This window comes from Lipophrys pholis, assembly GCF_963383615.2.
Source record: "Lipophrys pholis genome assembly, chromosome: 22".
Taxonomy (NCBI): Eukaryota; Metazoa; Chordata; class Actinopteri; order Blenniiformes; family Blenniidae; genus Lipophrys; species Lipophrys pholis.
In genome coordinates, this window is record NC_137644.1 from 3,522,155 (window position 1) to 3,545,779 (window position 23,625).

General features: G+C 43.2%; 1 protein-coding gene across 1 annotated transcript; it reads left to right on the plus strand.

The window, feature by feature from the left end:
• Positions 1–823: 823 nt before the first annotated feature.
• On the plus strand, positions 824–20,926 carry rint1 (RAD50 interactor 1). The gene is made up of 15 exons (XM_080491826.1): positions 824–1,040; positions 4,835–4,960; positions 6,068–6,183; positions 7,793–7,966; positions 8,066–8,206; positions 9,347–9,533; positions 10,592–10,702; positions 10,954–11,179; positions 13,759–13,896; positions 14,189–14,283; positions 14,586–14,690; positions 15,871–16,091; positions 17,896–18,076; positions 18,555–18,673; positions 20,218–20,926. Exons 1-15 carry the CDS (start codon positions 861–863, stop codon positions 20,429–20,431), a joined length of 2,334 nt encoding a protein of 777 aa, XP_080347952.1. The 5' UTR covers positions 824–860; the 3' UTR covers positions 20,432–20,926.
• Positions 20,927–23,625: the final 2,699 nt, after the last annotated feature.

Below are 23,625 nucleotides of genomic sequence, written 5' to 3' on the forward strand. Positions count from 1 at the left end.
GCACCAACATCTACCAGAAGCGTGTGTCGTTTTCTCTTGACTTGAAGCCTTTTATTTCAAGCACATTCTTCCTCAGGTGTCACATGAGTTTCAGGCATGCCGTCTTTTGCTTTCCTCAACATTTGTGCAGCTTTGTAGAAGAAGAATAAGCTGCAAATGTAGTTCAGAAGTTGTTCAAGAGGATTTTACAGCAAAAAGGAACAAGTTCCTTAATAAATAAAACAGACATTGGTTGTGAATAATCTAATGTATTTAATTCTAGTGCTTGGGACAACATGGAAGTTATGTTATTTAGTTTTAATTTTGAGGAAAAGCCTTATTATCTAAATTGTTGGTGCTGCTACATGAGTTAATATTCTGTATATTTTGAAATATTGACCAATGTATGACAGCTAATTTCTTCGCTTGTAAATAAAACATGCAAACCAAGAAGACAAATGATCACCATTTAATTCAAATTCTATGAAATAAACCAAAATGAATTCCAGAAATGCTTTCAAAGATGGATAGATGTGTTGGGTGAGGTTATACCTGAGGTTGGCTTTAGTTTTCCCTGAACTCAGGCTGTCAGCCTCCCCTGTCATTCCAAGTAGAATGGCGAGTACTTGTTGTAATGTGGTTTATAAACACACTGTATTAAACTTAAGCTAATTCTCAGAATAATGACCGAAAGTGAAGAATGATGAAGAGTCCTACTTTAGAAACTGACCACCAGCAGCTACTGGTGTGACGGGGAAACTATGGACTGGTGGAAATAACGTAGAAAGGTAGAGCCAGCAGGTGGCGGTAGTGGGTAGATGGTTGCAAACTGCCGTTGAACCGCGAAGAAGTAGAATCAGCAGACGAAGAAGAAAGGAAAGATGGCGCTGCCTGCAGCAGTTTTGCCAGAACAAGCGAAGCCTAACCAAAGTTTGGAAAGACCTTTAGAGGATGTAGCGGATTTTCTTGAGAAAGAGGTGGGCAGCGACCTTCACTTCTTGAAGAATGTTGGCGACCTGCTGGAGAAGCTGAAAGAAGAGACTGATGTACTTCAGGAGCAGGTGATGGCTGGGATTTATGTTCGCTGCAGCGCGTCATTGCGCATGAAACCCCCTCTCTCTCTCTCTCTCACACAGACACACTCGTCCGAGACATGCATGTAGAAATCACAGACATATTTGTGGAATTCTATACATATATTTAGGCTTTGACTCCCGTTGTCAGTAACTGACGTGTCACCGCGGCCGCCATCTTGGATGAGGATCCTCTACTCCAGGAGGTCTTTCCACAATTAAAATAATCAGAACTCACTGATTTCATCTCGCTTGGTACATTACAAACATCAGGCATGTAGCTATGGGAGATTCTGAAAGATTTTGTATAATACAAACGTAGTCTTTCATACTAAAACATTTTTTTTTTTTTAAAGATAATCTCAGTATTTTAGCTACACAGATCGCAAGTGTATTAACAGACAGTTGTCACTGAGGTGCTATACTCAGTATAAAGCTGATGAAGACCCTCTGGGTGTTTGTTGACAATTGTTCGTGTCACTTGAAAGATCTCGGTTTCGTTAACTGTTGAGTTCTGTTGGTAAAGGTCGATAGTGAAATGAGTTGAATCATAATCTTCAACCACGCTGTTGAAGCACAAGATACTTTGCCCAATGCAGTATTTTGGAGGTCAGCGAGCATTGTGGTGCAGTATTAATTTTGACAACAAATTCTGATTTAGTGTTAGTCTTTTGAGTAACACACCACCTAGTTTTAGTCTTAGTTTAGTCATCTGAGACCTCTTTAGTCTTATTCTAGTTTAGTCGACTAAATAACAGAAGAGTTTTAGTTGAATATATCCACAGTGGACTTGGTTGATTAAATGTTCCTCCAGAATATCCAGTCATTGGAAATCAGTCTGTTATAGAATGATATTCAAGTTTCAATTTGCAACACAGATTAAGGCCCTGTTTACACGACAACGTTTCACGTGACAACACCTAATCCGATAAAAAACAGGAGTGTGTTTCCACTGCAGCAGCGGACACAGAGACAACGATGTAGTTAGTCTGCCGGGCCACTGGAGGGCGTTGTTGCTTGATTTTGTAATGAAACTACACAGACGTGTGTGCAGAGAACAAAACACTATAAACGTGAAGAAAATGGAGAGAACCTGACATCCGTATGGACTGATGACACATCGGATGATATCAGGGAGAGTCTCAACTATTAAACTACTGATCTGGAAGATAAAACTAGAATATGGACCGCGGGTCGTACCACTACGGGTCGTACCACTACGGGTCGTACCACTACGGGTCGTACCACTACGGGTCGTACCACTACGGGTCGTACCACTACGGGTCGTACCACTACGGGTCGTACCACTACGGGTCGTACCACTACGGGTCGTACCACTACGGGTCGTACCACTACGGGTCGTACCACTACGGGTCGTACCACTACGGGTCGTACCACTACGGGTCGTACCACTACGGGTCGTACCACTACGGGTCGTACCACTACGGGTCGTACCACTACGGGGCCGCCATGTTTGTTTACAACTGAATGAGCAGGACAGAGGGGGAGAGATGTGCAGTAACAGGCTCTGTCGCCTCCATCAGTCTCTGCAGGAGTGATTAGAGACCGTGAAAGAACGAATTCGAGTTTATCCGCAAAACTTCCTTCAGTTTTGGGGGGTCCGTTTACACGACACCAGTTTGCGGATGTACTGTATCCGCAAAGTTTTTAATCCGGCTCTCAAGGTGGAAAGATTCTTTCACTGTTGCTCTTCCCTCCTGCAGAGACTGTCGGAGGCTACAGAGTCTGTTACTGCTCATGCACATCTCTCCCCCTCCTTTCCCTTCCTTCTGCTCATCCAGTCGTAAACAAACATGGCGGACCCGTAGTGGTATTACTCGCGGCCTGTATTCTAGTTTCATCCTCTATAGCAGTAGTTTAATAGTTGAGACTCTCCCCTGATCATCAGTCTATACGGTTATCGGGTTCTCTCCATTTTCTTCACGTTTGTAGCATATTGTTCTCTGCACACGTCTGTGTGGTTTCATTACAGAATCAAGCAACAGCGCCCTCCAGTGGCCCGGCAGACTAACTACATTGTTGTCTCTGTGTCCGCTGCTGCAGTGGAAACGCACTCCTTTTATTTATCGGATTAGGTGTCGTCACGTGAAACGTTGTCGTGTAAACGGAGCCTTAGATTTAACTTGTATTACAAAACACGTATTATATTCTTGATGTCAAAAACACGAGCAAGGCATTTTCACTAAAGATGTGAAAACAAGCATCCCGATCCTCCGGAAAACACACAAACACACTGTCTAGTCATATACTACATCTACTATAATAAAACACATTTGATTCATTTTGAGCACGCCGACTATTTCTACTCATTAGTTAAGAGAGTCAATCTTCTAATTAATACAGTTTAGAGGTAGTTTCTTTCAGCTTCTTTTTTTTATTCCAAATTTAGCAGAAACACTGGTTTATTTGATAAAATAACTTCAGCGTGTACGTTTACCTTCACGTGTTTCTGGGTGGGAAGTCTGTTGGTGTTGCTTCAGGTTTCTGCTCCACACAGTTTACAGATCGTCGTCTGGTCCTTGTTTTTATCACATGTGACGTGTGACCAGATGTCATTTCTGTATTTTGTGACCTGCTGCTGCTGCTGCAGGCCAGTGCACTCAGACCGGCTGCACAGCAACACACGCTCTTCTAGCGCTGAAGGAGCGAACGTGAAGTGAAACTGAAAAGTGAACAGGAATCGAGCAGAACTGTGTAACTAAGACTGCAACTTTACACAACTCAATGTGATTTAAACGATTTAACTGATCTGGAAACGTCCTGCAAAATGTGTAAAGTTTTGAAAAAGTCTCTGCTGCTATCAGAGATCAACCTCCCCTCTAGGATTCACTATGATTGGCCGTCTTCACAACTTGTCCTGCAATGAGAGCAGCTCTGATTGGATCTCTTGTCCATTTGTCCTGTCCTAACGTGTTCGTCTTGTTTTTATAGGTTGACTAAAGTGTCACTTATATTTCATCACAGTCTTCGTTTTCATATCTGCTTTGAGATCTGTATAAGGCCTCGTTCACACTGCAGGGAAATGCGAACCAGTTCAGGTGTTTTTTTGCTCAGTGACACATGTCCGACCTGTCCGTGGCCGTGTGAAAACTCTAATTCAGATATTCTTCACAGCAGAACCAGGCCTCGTTCATATGTGGTACCAATTCGGATGTTTGTTTTTTACATGCGACTGCTTCGTTACTCACGTGTGAATATATACAAAGACTTAGACAAAATAAATACTAACCTTTAAATTACACTTTAAAGTTTTGCTCGGTTGTGGTGCACAGTGTACGCGATTAAACTGTAATTTTGCAAGATCACACAATTACTACTGGAAATGACTACAATCTTAACATAGTCATTTTTAATGAAACATTCCATGACCATACCATTTGTCCGCCCCTACCGGGTCCCCTCGTCCGAGGTTCGGCTGTACAGTGTACACATTTTTTAGACGGCTAGTCTTTTTTGAATGTTGACCGTCCAAATGACGGCTGGAGGCTCGCTGCCTTAAACTGTGCACTGAAATGGAGCTGCCGCTGCTAAAACTGGCTTTAGCAGCCACAATACTGTCCTTGCGTCTCGCGGTTACCCGACCCAGTGAGTGTAGGACTCTGCTGTGAAGGTAAAGACTCGCTGCGCTGCGACTACTGAATGAATGTGGAGGAAACACTGGGTCTCTGGAGGGTATGTACAGGTGGTGTTATGGAGTGTCCACAGTGGTGGTGTCAGCGTGTGCTGCTATGTATATCATGAATGCTTGCTCTCTCTTTCAGGTTGTGAATGCTTCCAGTTCTGTGCCTCCCAAAGTCTCCGAAGCTCTTTCAGTGGCACATGAAGCCAAATGTTCCCTGGACGACCTGCTGCAGAAGGAGCAACTTCTTTCCAACACTGTGGATCAGGTGGAGGCTCTTCTAAGAGAGTAACGTTAAATCACTACAGGAGAGTTACAATAGATTAGAGTACCACTTTATTTACTGAGAAAACAGCCATATCCACAACAAACACACACTAATCAATAGTTCTTCACGGCCCCTTAACATTCCAATCTCACTTCAATAATATCACTCGCTCAGCTTTCTTCCACCTGCGAAACCTCCACCTCCTCCGTCCCTCCCTCACACCCAACAGGACCTCCACCCTGGTTCATGCCCTCGTCACCTCCCACCTGGACTGTTGTAACTCCCTTTTCTACGGGCTTCTTCAAAAAAACCTCCATAAACTCCAATTCATCAAAACGTTCAGCTGCCCGGCTCATCACTCAAACCCCTCCACCCACCACTTCCCCACCACACCCCCCTCTACTCCTCACCTTCCCACCTTCAAATCGGCACTTAGAAAACATCTATTTGGCTTAACACACACACTGTTGTTTTGCCCTATTTATACTGTTTCTGATTTGTTCCGCTCTGTATTGGTTTGTATGTTTTAAACATTTGTGAAGTAATCTTGGATGTTATGAAAGGCACCTATAAATAAAATACATTATTATTAATAACAATATAAAGTTAAATATTTAAATGATAGATTCAGGAAACACGTGAACAGATTACCCCCGGACTTCCTTCAAAGGGCCAAATCTATATCACTCCTTGTGACAAACGCACAAGGCTTCAGCCACGACTTTTCAGCAGTTCAGTCCGTTTTTTTTAAAATCTTGGACACTTAAAGCCAGTATACTAAACTCTGTGATTCGTGTCAAAGTATATAGTATACCTCCTAACACAGAAGACAGACCAGTTATTCTCTTCAAAGCACAAACATGCTTCCCAACTTTCAGTAAGCGTCCTTGCCACTGCAGCAATCGGTCTTTTTGTACCTTTTTGGGAAAATGTGCAGAATATTTTAAATACTCGTTGAGAAACAAGTTTGCATTAGTGATGTCGCAATCCTGCGATTTACCTGAATTCTAGAAGGTGTACAGGATATACTTCTATTTCAGAACAGTTGTCGTTCTCCAGCCCAGAGAGTTCTAAATAATGATCTTGGTTAATCGTTTTCCTGTCCAGCACTTAACAGAGGTCCAGCCTTGGATGGATAATCTTGGTGAGACACACGACCAACTCGACACCATAGAGCGACACATGAAGTACCTCCGCTGTCTTCAACATATGGAAGAACTCAGGTAATGTAAATGGAGTATTGGAGTGCCGATAGTTTCCAAAGACAAAGGGGGGAGTGGCATGTTCAAGACGCAAGAGGCCAAATTCATTTGGGGTAAAATCGGTAAACAAAGCTCCTTTTGGTCATAAGTGTTGCAGAACTCTGTGTTGGAGTCTGTTGATTACTCACATGTAGAGTACACAACATGAACACACTGTACAGGTGTGTCTCAATGAATCCAAAAATAAACAGACGTTTGATTTATTTCAATGATACAATTCAAAAATGTAAACTTACACCATCCTGTGTGGAATAGATTATGTCAACATTTAATTGTTTCAAATCTTGATGATTATTGCTTTACAGCTAAATATCTTATTGCTCACCTAAATCCATAGTCTCAGAAAACGACTTTACTTTGAAGTGTTCAAGGTTCTAAACTCACGGTGTCACACTCAAACCAGCTCATTTCCTCCAAACCCCTGCAGAGTGTTTGAGTTTTGGAAACCTGCATGTGCAGTTGGATGTCCCAGCATTGAAAACCTGACAAAGATGAAATAACTTTGTATGTATAGATTCTTTTTAAACGTTTTTTACCAGGCTGACATGTTTCAGCTGCGACTGCAGCCTTCCTCAGTCGCAGGTTTTCTGCACTATGTCAGTAAAAGCTGTTTTCATTGCAAATGCTTTTGCTGATGTTGCCATTATTATTATTATTATTATTATTATTATTATTATAGTCAAGGTGGTTGTAGTAATAATTGAACCCTGGGATTTTCAAAGCTTTGTGTTGAGGGTCACACAAAAAAAAGTAAAACCAAAAACGTGTCAATGCAGCAAGTCGACTGCAATTCTTAACTGGATTCAATCTGATCCGTCCCCTCGCCTCCTCTCTATGTGTCGTTTTCCCTGACTACCCACAATGCTCTGCGGTCAGCATGGGGAAACGTCATTGATGACGACAGATGAGCAATGGCTTGGTTGACCTTAACTCTACACGCTCAGAGCAGGGTGCCTTGAGGAGCAGCAGGGTGCAGGGTGCCTTGAGGAGGAGCAGCAGGGTGCCTTGAGGAGGAGCAGCAGGGTGCCTTGAGGAGGAGCAGCAGGGTGCCTTGAGGAGCAGCAGCAGGGTGCCTTGAGGAGCAGCAGCAGGGTGCCTTGAGGAGCAGCAGGTGCCTTGAGGAGCAGCAGGGTGCCTTGAGGAGGAGCAGGGTGCCTTGAGGAGCAGCAGGGTGCCTTGAGGAGCATCAGCAGGGTGCCTTGAGGAGCAGCAGGGTGCCTTGAGGAGCAGCAGGGTGCCTTGAGGAGCATCAGCAGGGTGCCTTGAGGAGCAGCAGGGTGCCTTGAGGAGCAGCAGGGTCAAAGATCACGCTCATGGTTAGCGGTGGTCATCCAACCTGCAGGCGTCCATTTCAAATCCGCTCTTCCAATCCCTCGGCCGCCACTACCCCTAAAATATGCAAATGTGATGCAAATCAAAAATCACTTTTGCAAACTGATCTTATTTCATCAGGCGTCATTGAGGCTTCAATACACCGTCTAATTTCCAAGCTTGATTGGGGAAAATACTTTTTACTACGAGGTTTATTATGACTCTTGCTGTAGTATTTTTCCATGTATTTTGTGTGCAGCGCTGCAGTCCAACAGTGTCTGATGACCAGCAGCGTGTCTGAGGCCATCAGGGCTGTAGATGCTTTGGCAGCACTGGAATGTGGCCTGAACCCGTCTGCATGTTCTCACCTCAAAGACTTCCTTCGCAAAACACTTCGCTTCTGGCACAAGATCATCAAGGACCGACTGTCCAGGTACGTTCCTATCCTCTCTCTTCATCGTGCACAGCTGAGGAGTTCATTTCGACATGCTGTGTTTACAACCTCTTCTTTCCTTGGGGGGTTTTCTCACAGTGATTTCGAGAACATTTTGACTCAACTTCACTGGCCTATCCTGTCCCCTCCTACTCAGTCCCTGACACCGACGGTCAACTGTCAGGAGATCAGCAGCCAGCTGGAGCTGATCGTCACTCAGCTGCTCGCCCTGCAGGCCTCGTATCCTTCCGTTCAGTGGGGCACATTGTTTAATACCCCTCATACCAAGGACATAACACCTGACAAAGAACAGAGCACCCTCATTATATATTGGAGGATTGTACAAGTCCATTTTGAATAACCCGAACCCTTTTCCCCACAGCCTCAAGCCAATTGTAAAAAATGACCCTACATTCAAAGATACAGTTAAGTTGTCCTCCACAGAATTCCTCCAGCCAGATTATTTTGCCACCACATGAATGCATTATTTAATATTCCGCCCTCATAGTGGCCAAGCTGTTTGATTTACTGCTGTATCACTGACGTCTCAGCTGCCACATTTATTCTGATTATACAATATATACACATTTGAAACACTGGTCACAATAATTGTACAATTTTATTGAGCTTTCTTTGTATTTTTCACAATTTTCAATGTCATCACGTTAAAATTCACAGCCCTGGTACAGAGTTTCTGACTTTATCTTTATTATTATTATTATTATTATGGATGGTTATGACACATGATCAGTATGTCAGTATCCTGCAGTCGTTTGTACAAATATATTTTTGTCATTGCTCCATTTTGTATGGCTTCTGTTTTGTTCATGCAAAGTGTTGAGGTTTGATAAGAGGCGTTGCTTTATCAGTGGCTCAACGTATCCGGTGCAGCTTGCCATAAGAGAAATCACTGGTCATGTTCAGAGACACTGCAACCGACTCGACCTTTTTGAAATGTCTTTTCTTGTTTAGGTTTTTTTTTTTTTGTATGCGTGCTTATTTTCAGTTTTTAACGTTCTACACGTTTCCTGCCTTTGAGAGATTTTGGTTGTCGACACATCACCTCAGACACAAGATCATGACTTAAAATATGATGCTTATACAAAAATGACCATTTTTAATTAGGACAAATAAGCTCATGCATTAGGTAAGGATGGCGACAGTTCTAATGAATACAACTTTGATTTATGTAAGTTTCAGTGTCATTGTCTTTAACAATTATATTAAGTTGCAGATTGAAATGAGATTATGAAGCAGTTATCTTATTAGAGCTATAGTTGTTTTTAATTTAGAATATTTTGTTGTCCTCTTGAATGATGTCATCCTGCAGAATTGTGTCAAAGAATTGCATTTGAAAGTGTCCTTAACTGTCTCGGTCAGTGATGACATCATTTGCCAGGCTTTTGCCTCCTCCCAGGGGCAACCGTCCGGTCAGCCTGTGTCTTCTGCCCCCCCACCACCACACTCCCTGCCCCTCTGTCTACCCATCCAGATCATGCTGCTGCCACTCAGCAAGAGGTTCAAGTTCCACTTCTCTGGGAACCGACAAACCAACTCCCTCGGCAAGGTTTGTCACAGCCACTCCAAAGACGCAAACAGAATACGTTTCGGTTATATTATCAATCATCATAGAGTGACAATAATGTTCACTGCAAATGTTTTGCTCCCAAGGAGGGAAAGTTTTTGACTCATTTAAATAGGTTTTTGTTGTGCATATTAATATATATATTTGTTTTTAACAATAGTGTGTGTTTGTGTGTGTGTGTGTGTAGCTCGAGAAGAGCTCACTTACAATTTTCTTTCTTGGTCACATGAACTGTACAAGTGTCTTCAAAGGGCCTTTTAGAACTGTATGAATGGAACTGCTCCCTAATATGAAGTTAAATAACTGCGTTTAGAACCTTTTGATTATTGCATATTGTACATCCATTTAGGTAAACATGTGTAAGTCAGTTTCTCGTAGCCTGGTTGGACTTTGGAAGTGACCCGATAGTGGACTATGGGGATGTGCCTTAGGCGGCGTGGCTCGGTTGGTTCCAATCGGAAGGTTGCAGGTTCGATTTCCGTCTCCACCTGTTCACGCGCAGAAGTGTCCTTGGGCAAGACACTGAACCCCCGGTGGGGTTACGGCGCCTTGCATTGCCACAGCCTCCATTGGTGTGTGAGTGGGTGAATGTGATTAACAATGTAAAGTGATTTGTGACGGCTCACCAAGCACGATATAAGTGAAGTCCGTTTACCTGGTGAATTATTTATGTTGACCAAAATGAGTATTTTGATTGTGACTAGTCTAAAAAGTAGTCAAGTCCTTTAAACATTGTCTCTGAAATATATAGTGTATATTCTTGTTTTTTTTTGACACTTCCCTTGTATTCAGAATCAACATTTTCCAGTAACTTCCTAAAGCCTTTTGATTTAGTTGTACTTGTACAATGACTGGAAACTATTCTATTCTAAGCTTTGAGAAGGGAAGGTTTAAAGTGAGACCAATAGAATCTGATATATCGGCACCAAGTGTCCAACAAACTTAAGCAAAGTCGAGACTCACGTGGCATTTAAAGTCACTGGCTGTTGACGACTGTTGACAATAAACATCCATCTTTTCCTGGACGTGTGCCCTTTCAGCCGGAGTGGTACCTCACACAGGCTCTGCTGTGGATGGGCAACAGCTCAGCCTTCATGGAGGAAAAGATTCAGCCTATTTTGGACCGATATGGCACCGCCATCAATGCCAGGGTATGTTCTGTGTTAACTGTATTTCAGATGGGTTTTGTTATTTTATCCAGATCCAACTTCTTTTTATCTGACTCTTCCTTGTGGAGGGTTGGGACAAACCTGAATATCATACACACATTTTTAGTGGAGGACTTTAATGTGAAAAATACATTAATATGACATAATGTCAGTCGTACAAGTTTAACTTAAAATCTGCTTCAAAAAGGACCAAACTGATTCATGAGTTAACCTTCAACATTGTGTGCGTGCAGGTGGAGTTATGTCGAGGTCTGTTGTCTCTAGTCCAGGATAAAGTTGCCTTCGACGCCTCCCGGCTGCTATATGACGACGTCCTCTTCTGTCACCTGGTGGAAGAGGTGCTGCAGTTTGAGAAGGAGCTGCGAAGTAGCTACTCGTACCCGAAGGTGTTTCCGGGTCTGCTTCACCTGCTGCTCGAGGAAGCAATCCTGCAGAAGTGGCTGACCGTGGAAAAGAAGAGTAAGTTGCACAGTTTCAGGATCTCAAGCTGCACGTCTGTCTTTACTTTGGTTAAATGTTTCCCCATCAAACCGCTTGGGTGGAGGTCTTCCATGATCCCAGAGGAATAACGATTTGGCATACCTCTGGTTCTGTTAACACAGCAGTTACTGTGATAAGTAGTTTTTTAAATAGTACTATAGCTATGCATCCACTCACCAGCCATGTTATAGGCTTTTTTACTGTTTTAGTTTAAAATGTGGAGTACCAATATTTAATAACGAGGTTTAGATTTCCAACAAAATATAGTGAATTCTACTCAGCTGTCATTTGGTTTTAACACCAAGTACTTATGTGAAATTTGACCAACATATCTAGTCTATTGTCTTTTTTTTAGCACTTAAAATGTACTCGTGATATGAATTGTCACTTTTTAATCTATATTTCTTTAATGTGACCATTAATCTTCTTTTAGATGGAGGAAATGTTGATGGCATGCCGATTTATGGCCTTTAAAGCAAACGGCTTTCATAAATCTCTCCAGGACTTTAGATTTGTTTGCTCAACGGGAAAAGCTCAGTTCATGAAGAAAATACTGAATTTTACCATAAGAAGCAATTATGAGTCCTGCTCACACACAGCTGTGCTCAAAACGGTTGTAAGAGTCCGATATGTAACAACGACCCACATTTTTTATTTTTTTTAAAAATGTAATAAAACCCCAAATTGAATAAGTGGCCAATAATTTAACAAAAGTGTGAAATGTAATAAAATAAATGTAATAAATCCCAAAATGTAATAACTGGTCAATAATGTAACAAGATGCTCAAAATATAGAAACTTGTAAGAACTTATTACATCTTTGGTCCAATATTAGGCAAATTATCGTTCCCCTCATAGTATAATAACTTTATTACAACATAGCGAGTCGAGGATTTATGGATTAAAGGTCAGAATGCTTCAATGTACATTGTACTTTCATACACAAATATCCCCGTTCCACATAAAACCTTGAGGAGAACTTTGACTTTTACATAATCTTGACAGTTTTGGTGACCTCTGACCTTTGATCAGTTTCAGCTCATTCACTGGACTTGAGCTGCTTCAGTTTTAACGACACTGACAGAAGAATGAGTTCTAAAAGTTTGGACCATTAGTTTATATTCTGTCAATATACAGTCTATGGTATTCACGTATGATTGCCGTTCAGTCATTTACTGTATGTTCTCTGAAAGTTCTGAAAGTGAAAATAACACACAAAACATTAAGACTCAAACAATGATAGTAGTGGAAATTTTATGTATTAATTTGAACTTAATCTGAAGGCATTATTTTATACTGAAAATTTAATTCCAGTACTTAAAGAACAGACGTTACAAATTGATAAAAGGGGAGAACATGGGATGTTGAGACCTCAGTACTGTGACATTATAAAGCCAGTCAATTAAATATGGATTAAATTGGTAATTGTTTAAATGTAGAGTTCATTGTGCAATAAAAGCAATCATACAAAATTGACGGTCCAAGCCCAAGCAGAGTTGGGCGTGACCCGAGGAACACAGGGGATTATTATTGTTTTACATTTTTCTTCTGCTGCGCAAACTGCTGCTTAAACGTGCTGAAAACCTTTGTGAACATTTCCGCACAAGTTGAGAGGTGGCGAACCATTTAGAATTTTATGGTCATTGCGCATGTGTCTGGTAAAATAGCATCTAACACGGGCAACACATTTAATACGTTACATCGATGTCCAACAAATTTGGCAGACGCATGGAAGTGAGGTGTATCTCTGATCTACATGCAGCAAACGGCCTGAAACTTCTCGTGTGTCATCATAGTGCTGCCCTGAGCGCATTCATATGTACATTCACAGTCATAGCGCCACCTATTGGTAAGAGGAAGTTTAAGGTTTTAGTTTACTGACCTCAATATTTGAAGCATTTGGGCAAATTTATTTATAGAGAAACTGTCATTCCAAAGAATTCCTCATAATTCGGGAAAGAAAAACAACTGAAATAAAAATCATGTGCAGGGTTCATTCCAAAAGCAAGAAAACAAAAAGTGTTTGTCCACATATCTCATTCTATTGACTGCAACTTCAACTTTACAATTAAAAACTGTTCATGAACATGTGATTTTTGTCAACCCTTCAGAGACTCATCACAGAGGAGCTAACAAGCCACACATGGTTGCGAGAAATGCGGTCCAATGCAGATTGTTTTGCTCCCAAGTGATCCATATCCGACTTATTTGTGGCTGCGTGAAAACTCTGATTCCAATCGCTTCACACCAGACCAAGGCCTCATTCATGTGTGTTCCCAATTCAGATATATTTCCACATGCGACTGCTTTTGTAGAGGTTTGACGTGTGACTGAAGCCACAGATAAGCGCCGTAGGAAGTGTTAAAAGATGTGCTCTTTTTTTTCCCTCATTCTCCTTCTTTCCCTCGTCCTTTTGTCGGTTATTACATTATTAAATATAAGTAAGTTTGTAAAGGGTGGAGGAGCGAATGGTCATCCCCTCAATGACATACTTGGATCTGCAGTTTGAGCAACTTGAATGAAAAACAGTGCATGTGTTTGTTTTTACTGTCACGCAGTGGCCGTGGAGAAGATGGATGCCATGCTTTCAGCAGAAGGAGCTTGGAGCTCTCAATACAAAGATATTAATGACATGGACGAGCTGAAGGCTCCAGACTGTGCGGAGACGTTCATGACTCTGCTGCAGGTCATCACTGGTGAGACTTCTTTCATTGCAGTGTTTCCTCTACATTCATTTAATCTGTGAATTCCCTGCCGTCTGCATTTGCTGGTGGTAATTTTGCCCATATGGTGTCCACTCTGTTGGTCACTTTATTTGGCCAAAATGCAAATCATCCCTCCGTAATTAAAGGTAAACGTCCTATGGAATGGTCTCCTTTGAGCCAGTTGTGGTTAGAATGTGTACAGGGTGCCTCTGAGACACACCTAAATGTCATCACAAGATGTTTTTAATAATCTAAAATGTTTTTGCATCGTTTTGTGACTCAGATCGGTATCGAGCCTTGCCCTGTCCCTCTGCCCAGCTGAAGTTTCTGGGGCTGCAGACAGAGCTCGTGGATGATTTCCGTATACGACTCACTCAGGTACGACCGACAATCAGATTTTAATTGAAAATGTCAAATGTTGAAAATCACATTGGTTTTTTTTCTGGAAAGCATTTTTGTGATCTTTCTTTTGTAGTCGTTCTCCTGGTAGCTCGTACAGCTGTGTTACGTCAGATTTAACACACTCAACTTAAGAAAAAATGCACAAATGACTCTGGTAAACATGAAACATTATTCTTGTTTGTTCACAAAAAACGTGACCAATGGTGACTTTTTCCAGTGGTGACCACAGGTTTCTTTGTTCTCAAAGAAGTTTCATTATTTGTTCTTTTTATTTCTAGGTGATGAAGGAAGAGTCTCGCTGCCCGCTTGGTGTTCGTTATTGTGCCATCCTCAATGCTGTCAACTACATTTCAACCATCTTGGCAGACTGGGGAGACAATGTGGTGTGTGTTTAAAAGAATTATTTTGTCTTGCACACACACACACACACACACACACACACACACACACACACACACACACACACACACACACACACACACACACACAGAATAAATTGCATATTAAACATTGAGCCCCTTGCATGACTGCTGCCATGCAAGGTGCTCAGGAATTCCCAGGTGTCTTTCAGTAGCCAATCAGAGCCCAGACCTGAATCCCACCTTGGGGGATTTGCCCCTGACAACCTGCTGAGGTTATTATATTCTTGAACTGCTCAGCCCCTTGTAGTTCTTTGAACAGTGACGGTGTAGCAGAGCTGGTTAGTGTCCCCCTCCTGAACAGCGCTGAGTGAAGGTATTACTGCTGAAGGACGTCACTGTTTGGTAGCTGCGGTCAATTGAGACCTGGGATCCCAACACAGACTGTAGAAGGCCTGTAGCAGCAAATATAACAATGATGATAATAATAGTAATGATAATAATACATTTTATTTGTAATGCACTTTACATTTCAGCAATCAAGTACTACAGAGGGGAAAATTGTTAAAAGTAAAAAAAAAAAAAAGGATCAGGGTCATCAGGTAAACATCAGTCCCAGCAGCAGTCACGATCACCCCAAATCGATTGCCAGTGTCTGAATATTATTGCAGGTTGTCATTGGTCACCAGACCTTGGCAACGCCCACTCTTGAACCGATGTCACGGTGTCAACTAGGACCATCGATTTTTTATTTTTTTTATTTTTTGCCAAGACCAAAGGTCTCGCCAGGATTCTCCCACGATTACCATCTTTTGTCTGTGACGTACTAAAATTGCATGGCGTGAAGGAGCCTCAATACTGTGGCCAATAAACTTCCAGTCATGTTGTGGTGGTGCAGTGCTTCGCGCTCTCACCTCACAGCGAGAAGGTCCTGGTTCAAATACCAGCAGGAGCCTTTGTTTTCCCCGTGTGTGCGTGGGTTTCCTCTTGGTACTCTGGTTTCCTCCCACAGTCCTAAAACATGCACCGCGGGTCCCTGAGCAAGATTCTGGGCCCAGATCAGCTCACTCCAAGCGCCACTCTGTGACTGGTCATGTAGAAATTGCCTCAAGGAGATTAAAACAATATGATAAATCAGTACATTTGGTCCTTTGAAATATAATAAAGCCAATAATGTGATATTTCTCCTTTGTCGTCATTTCAGTTTTTCCTGCAGCTGCAGCAGGCGGCCATTTCCCTGGGTGAGGATGCCGTGCTGAGAGGTCTGGGCATGATGGAGCTGGGCCGCCTGGCGTCTCTGGAGGGTTCTCTCTTTGATGGCCTCTTGGCGTTACTGGACCGCCTGAAAGGAGACATGTTGGGACGACTTCTGGAATGGACCATGAGAGAAATCACAGAAAAAGCCAAACCTTACTGTCAAGACAGGTGACGCTTCTAACCTGTGTTCATTCTTTTGTTTTTAAGATTGTTTGCCAACAATGTACGAGTCATAGTTGTTCTATCAGATTGATTGTGTGAGAAAGCTCCTGCAAACTGCAATTTCAACCATCGCCATCATACGGCGTGCGACATAAACTAAACCACAACATGAAGTTTGCTGTGTGCGTTCTGTACGACGACGTGAGCTGGAGCGACATAACGCGTCCTAAACATTAATATGAACGGAGCCTCGCCGTTCTGGCATTGATGTGTTTGGAGAGAAATCCAGTACAGAAAGTCCAGTTTAGAAAATAGTTTGATCTTGGAGAAGTCCTCCATAGTGTAAAAAGTGGCAATAGTAAACAGGTTTCTTCCTCTGCCGCTGTAGCACGAGAGTCTGTGGGTGGCCCCTCCCCCCCCTGACGTCGAAGAACTGCCAGCCTCACTTGCTGCCTCTTAACTGGCGATGGACGATCACTGAGAACTCCATAAAACACATAATATACATCAGCTAAACTCTGGAAACTGAAGGGGCAGATATTAGATTTGATTTTGAAATATTTGATTGGAGAGAGTTGGTTGGACGCTCTCATTGAGGGAGCATGCCGGCAGGTTTGTGTAGGGGTGTGTAATCAGAGTGAGGCGGAGTCAATCCATGCCTCCCCACTGCAGGAGAGCTGCAAATTCAGCCAATAATAATTTTTTAATTATCTCCCATACTTTGTAAGCCGCGTCTGCATCTTGATGAAAAGTGGTACAAAACAGACCAAATTCATATTGATATCTCAACCGGACGTTTTCCCCGGCGAGCTCAGCTGGTAGAGCATGAGACTCTCAGTCTCAAGGTAGAGGGTTCATGTCCCACGCCGGGCGCCACCTTCCTGTGGGCTCTCCACCTGCAGGAAGGTTCTTAATGGGTGTAATGTGATCTGGGTGACGGTGCTCAGACTGACACCACCACCACCTGGAAACGGATAAGAGGGAGGAGATGGATGGATGGACGTATGGATGGATGGATGGATGGTTCTCAACCTGTAGAGTTTAGTCATGTGGGAACATCTGGGATCACGCAAATGAAAGTGTTTTTAAATGGTATTTCTTTAGCCCTCTCCGTTCTGTTGAAATAGTAGTATGCTGAGCTGGTAAATGTCTCATTACCAAAGTCTCCAGCTTGTTTACTAGATTTTAGTGTCATGAAATAAAACTAATTGGGACAAAAGCAGTAACTTCAGGTTTGTCTGTGTGAAATTGGAAAAAAATAAGTGTAATTTAATGGAATTCGTTCCCTAACGTGGAGGAAGTCAGTCAGCTGAGGGATTTTCTAAAGTATCTCAGGAGATGTCAGATTAATTTATCAGAGTTCGAAGGAACACAACCAACAGAAGAGGCCCATTCATGTCGCCTTCAGGAACCCCGAATTTGATTTGTGCGACTTTAGAGTAAATTCTACCAGTTGACAAAATTAACAACAAAAAACCTTTTGTTCCTTCCAAATATGGAAAGCCAGTACTGCTCTCTGAACTATGTCGTACCTTTAGAGAGGACGCTTGTGCTCCACCACACACCAAAGTGGACAAACTTTCTCATCATGGAAAGAAGCCAGAATATGTCCCCATAAATCTTCACTGGACTGAATTGAGACATCCATGGGAGGGATGTTCCACAGTCTTGGTACAGCAAATGTCAAATTGGTCCTCGGAAGGAAACTGGCCGATCGAGGGCATCATGAACAGAGCAAATATTCTAATCTGAAGAATGTCCTCACACACAGTGCATCAGTATGATTTTCCTTTTTCCGTTGCTTCTTCAGGTGGCTGTCCCTGCCATCCCAGCATGACCAGTCCACCATGTCCCTCTCCAGTTCAGCATGTCCTATGATGCTGTGTCTGCGAGACAGATTGTTGAATCTTCATCAGGTCCTCAGCTTTTCTCTGTTCCAACTGGCTTGGCAGGGCCTGGCGGAGCGACTCGACAACTTAATCTACCAAGAAGTAAGAGAGGGACGTCTGAAAAGTAACTTGACAGAGACAGGTTCCACCATTTTGGTTTGCAGATGGAGACATAAAAGAAAATGTTCTAATCCAGTGAGCAAAAGTCCTGCGACTTTTCTTTAAACTCGACCAGACACCTCAGCCAGCATGTGGGATGAACCTTGATTATTATTTATTCCCCGTCTGCATGGCAGAAAAAAACTTTTTGCTTATTTTGCAGCTCTTCAAAATCTTCTCTTTAAAATCTATGTAAATAAATAGAAATGTTCTAAGGTTCACTGAGAAACAAAGGGTAGGTTTATATTTACTCCTGGTCAGGCTTGTTTGAGCTGCTTACATGAGCACATTGTGCATTTTTTCATTCATTTGGATTTTCAAGATTCTTCTGTTAATTTAGAGTGAAGCAGAAATAATCCACAAACGAGCTTCTAAGCGTTGAATGAAGGTAACTGACCTCTGAAATCTGCCCGTGTTCCAGGTGATCCTGTCTAATCATTTCAGTGAAGGCGGAGCCGCTCAGCTGCAGTTCGACATGTCGAGAAACCTCTTTCCTTTGTTTGGACATTACTGCAAAAGACCTGAGAACTTCTTCAAACAGTAAGTGTGTGTGTGTGTGTGTGTGTGTGTGTGTGTGTGTGTGTGTGTGTGTGTGTGTGTGTGTGTGTGTGTCTGTGTGTGTGTCTGTGTGTGTCTGTCTGTCTGTCTGTCTGTCTGTCTGTCTGTCTGTCTGTCCCGTGATGGCACTGCCCTCTAGTGGATGCATTGACTAACAACCACACCAACGTGGCAGCATTTTCCATGTGTGACGGACGCTTTAAAGAGCTTGTGACACCAAAACATTTTTTGACAAAAAGCAATACAAAATAAAAGTATTTTCATTATAAAACGTTTTTTTTGTCGTACTGCCGTCATCCGCAAGTAAAATAACTACGAAGAACCAGTGAAATTAAGTCGTGATTCTCGATCTCCGCCCATCGAGCTTTCTCAACCTCCTCCGTCTTGCTGTGACGTAGGAGGCTCCAGCAGCAAGGCTCAACACAGAAAAGTGAAGAAACAGAAGTATTTTCAGACATTTCACACTGTTCAGTGGTAGTTGAAGACTTTTTTTAAAGAAGAAGAGTGTGAGAGAGTGTTAATAGGAGTGTTGGGGGTCAGACGGAACAGATTTTGGGGGAATGTTGACGATCAACCCAGCAACTACGGCAGAGATTCAGACAATCTGAAGACGAGACGCCAACAACAATCTGAAGACGAACGTGACTGAGTTCATATCAGTTGCCGTGGGAGACGATAGAATAAAGACTGTAGATCTGATGTGATGATACATGTTCCACTCACCACATCCTGAAGCCACAGGGAGTCCACAGCCACATGGTCCCAGTTTATATATAAATAAATGAATAAAATGTCCCTGTTCAAATCCAGGCAGGAGCCTTTCTTGTGTATGTTCTATCCTCCAGTACTCCGGTTTATTTCTACGGTGTAAACAACCTACACCGTGACTCCCTGAGCTACACCCTTGGCCTCCGTCACCTCCCCCGAGCGCCGCGCCGTGTGGCTGCTGCCCACGGTCTCTTTGGTGAAGAAATTTCCCTTCGGAGGACTAATGAGGGACGATTAATAAATTAACTCTGCCGTCAATCTGTCCCGTGTAATGGTCTGCTCCAACGAGCCGACAGCGTAGACGTATGCTAGTAGATCCTTCACTACATGTGGAGAGCCTGGAGTCTACACTAGATCGTTCACTATATAGTGCAGATTAGAGGCTCTCCACTCTATATTCTATATGTCATAGTGAAGCAGAATTCACCAAGCATTGGATTGTTCTCCCACTAATAGGGAGCGTGAGCTGGAATTAGATCGTGGTGAGACAGGATAGTTTGACCCTACTGATGATGTATTGCTGTAATGGTGACGCTGTTCTGCCACGGTGATACTACAGGCTGGACTTTCAACGCCGCAAAATTTGAAAAAAGGGTAAATGTGTAAACGTTGAAGGCAGTTATGCCTTTCACTGTTATTTCTGACAGCGGAAATAATTAAGTCAACATGAAATATGGTGTCGTAAGCTCTTTAATACTTGTGATGTCGAGGTTGGATGATGATTTTCTGATGATGATGATGATGTTCTGTCACTGCAGTGTGAAGGAGGCGTGCATCATCCTGTGTCTGAACGTGGGCTCTGCCATTCTGCTGAGGAACCTCCTGAAAGACTCCACAAAGGAGACCAGTGATTGGACGGGTGCAGACGATCCTCCACCCGAATCTGCTCTCAACGAGTTGGGAGTTTATTGCTTGGCAGCATGTGATGTGTTGATTCTCCTCAACCTCAGAGCCTCGTGGCCCGGACAATAACGTCCCCCGTCGTCCTGTACTAGATTGTACTTTACATCTCTTTGACTCTTCTCTCAATGCTTTTCACCGGTATAATGTAGACGTGACATCACATGGTATTCACAGGACTGGTTGTGTACAGGCCAGAGGATCACCCTGTAGAAAATGTACATACAAGATGTTTTTCACCACTTATCACAATTACTCTGTCAAGTATGACGATGTCGTACTACTTCTATGGAAAAGTATTAACTTGAGAATATCTACATTACACTAATGTTTTTGAAAAAGTGCGAATAAAATCTTTTATCTGTACGTCTGCTGTCGGGTTGTCGGTATAAGAATAATTGTTTAATTAAAACACAAAGATCCTCTCGTCTAGAGAACGTGGAATATATGTAGGTGTTTTGCAGTTCCAGCAAACTCTTGATCATCATGAATGATTCAGTAACTCAGAATAAATACCAAGATTACTCTGATACTTTCAATAAAGCTTCACATCTTAAGATATCCTGTAAAACTGCTTTATGATCATTAAGTACCAGATTTGACCTCATTTGAATTCCAGAAAATTACTGTTGCTTTAATGGTTTTGGTGAAGTTGTCCATCAGTATATTTGAAGGAAAACATTGACATTTCATGTAACTTTTGTATAAGGCAGCTTTAACTCTTTGTGCACCCAAGGAACTTCTAATATTTAGAGTATTTATTCTTGCACGCTGTTTCTTAGGGGTTGTTTTTTTTTTCCAGAGAACTACAATCACACATATGAACCAAAAGCAGTTATTAGTGAAGATAATGGACTGAATGAGTCACACATTTCCCATCAAACAGAATCCCTAAACCTAAAAATCTATTAAGATAATAGTAATAAAAATCAATACAACAATCATACACTGCTCAAAAAACAAAGGGAACACCTGAGCAACACAATGTAACTCAGTATATCACACTCATGTGAACTCAACCTGTCCAGGCAGGAAGAAACACTAATTGTGAATCAATGTCACCTGTTGTGCAAATGAAACAAACACGTGGAAATGAGAGGCGATTAGTAAGACATCTCCTATAAAGGAGGTTCTGCAGGTGGTGACCACAAACCGTTACGCTGTTCTCGTCGGTTCTGACTGATGTTTTGGTCACTTTAGAATGTTGTCAGTGTTCTCAGTCCTGGAGGCAGCAGGAGGCGAGTCGACAACCAACACTAGTTGCTCAGGTTGAGCAGCTCATCCAAGATGGTACATCAATGTGAGCTGTGGCAAGAAGGTCTGCTGTGTCTCCCAGCGCAGTGTCCAGAGCATGGAGGACATACCAGGAGACAGGCCAGGACACGTGGACGGGGGCGTAGGAGGGCAACAACAGGACTGCTACCTCCTCCTTTGAGCAAGAAGGAACAGGAGGAGCCCTGCAAGAGTCCTACAAGAAGACCTCCAGCAGGTCACTAATGTGATGTTTCTGCTCAAACTGTCAGGGGCAGCATGGCTTGGTTGGTAGAGCCGGCGTGTCCCAATTGGAAGGTTGCAGGTTTGATTCCCATCTCTGCCTCCCTACATTCCGAAGTATCCTTGGGCAAGACACAACCCCAAACTGCCTGGGCGACTGCAGTGTGAGAGTGAGTGGTTGGTGGTGGTCGGAGGGTGCAGTTTGACAGCCTCACCTCCATCAGTCTGCCCCAGGGCAGCTGAGGCTCCATGTGTAGTCTACCACCATGGAGTGAATGAATTATGCACAGTAAAGCATCTTTGAGTCTCCTGAAAAGCATTAAGTAAAACCCATGCATTATTATTATCATCATCCAGGGTCTGCTGGGTGCAACACTGAGTCTAAGATCCTTCTCACCGAGCCGATCATCCTCTCCTATACACCCCCACGATGGGGTTAAACATCCATTTTACTCCGGCCTGGTCCAGGTATCCTACTATTGCTTCCTGGTCCAATTTGCCAAGAGCTTCTTTTAATTCTCGCTCTGCTCCCACAGCTTGGTGACGAGACGGCTCCAAACAGATGCCTCACCAGTGGCACTGGTTCTTGTGTCTTGTAGGAAGCCCCGATCCCCCTCCAGCACACACTACTGGCTGCTGTCTGAACTTCAGGAGGACACCCAGTAATGTGCTTGTGAGATTGGGACCTTGCAGTGACTCTGTGTTCGGGGACACACCTTTTGAATGTGGCGCCACAGTTGGACACGACACGTAATGTTTCTTTCATTTCAGAAATCCCTCCCCCCTTGCTTACTGCATGTCGATTCACTGAAATAGTTGCAGCTTCTCGCTCACCGTTACCATCCAGCAGGCCATTGGCCACCCAGCCAAGCACCGTTCTGACAGCATATGGGCCAATTTACGTGGCTGGTGATGACTTCCCACTGCTCCAGCAGCCTGGGTGCATTGGTACCAATCAGCAGGTCGACCTTGGCGTGTGAACCTTTGACAAATTTTGTGTTCATCGTCACCCGCTTTTAAGCCCTTCATGTCTATATTGTCCCCAGGGGTGACTGGTCATTAGGGGCAGGTGGGGCTGAGCCCCCCCTGGTGTCATCAGAAAGGACTGCATGCAAAGTATGCTATTAATTCTTTAAGATTATCTACAATATTTTCTTGTCTGTGAATAAAACTTCTAAATAAACCTCCTATATAGCACATAATGACTGTGTGAGGACTGTCCTCCCTGGTTAATGGACTCCTCTTGTGGTTTCAGGTTGTTTCCTCTTGATCTACACTGATGCTGCATTAGTGTAGCTCGCCCCTCTCTCACCATGCAGTGTGTGTTACATTAGTGTGGCTCGCCCCTCTCTCACCATGCAGTGTGTGTTACATTAGTGTGGCTTGCCCCTCTCTCACCATGCAGTGTGTATTACATTAGTGTGGCTCGCCCCTCTCTCACCATGCAGTGTGTGTTACATTAGTGTGGCTCGCCCATCTCTCACCATGCAGTGTGTATTACATTAGTGTCGCTCGCCCATCTCTCACCATGCAGTGTGTGTTACATTAGTGTGGCTCGCCCCTCTCTCACCATGCAGTGTGTGTTACATTAGTGTGGCTCGCCCCTCTCTCACCATGCAGTGTGTATTACATTAGTGTAACTCGCCCCTCTCTCACCATGCAGTGTGTATTGCATTAGTGTGGCTCGCCCCTCTCTCACCATGCAGTGTGTATTGCATTAGTGTGGCTCGCCCCTCTCTCACCATGCAGTGTGTGTTACATTAGTGTAGCTC

Excerpts from the sequence above, each read along its gene's own strand:
- rint1 (XM_080491826.1), top strand. The coding sequence starts at position 861 with ATGGCGCTGCCTGCAGCAGTTTTGCCAGAACAAGCGAAGCCTAACCAA. Across the intron at positions 7,967-8,065 it reads ATCAAGGACCGACTGTCCAG|TGATTTCGAGAACATTTTGA; the intron begins GTACGTTCCTAT and ends GTTTTCTCACAG. Across the intron at positions 14,284-14,585 it reads TCCGTATACGACTCACTCAG|GTGATGAAGGAAGAGTCTCG; the intron begins GTACGACCGACA and ends TTTTATTTCTAG.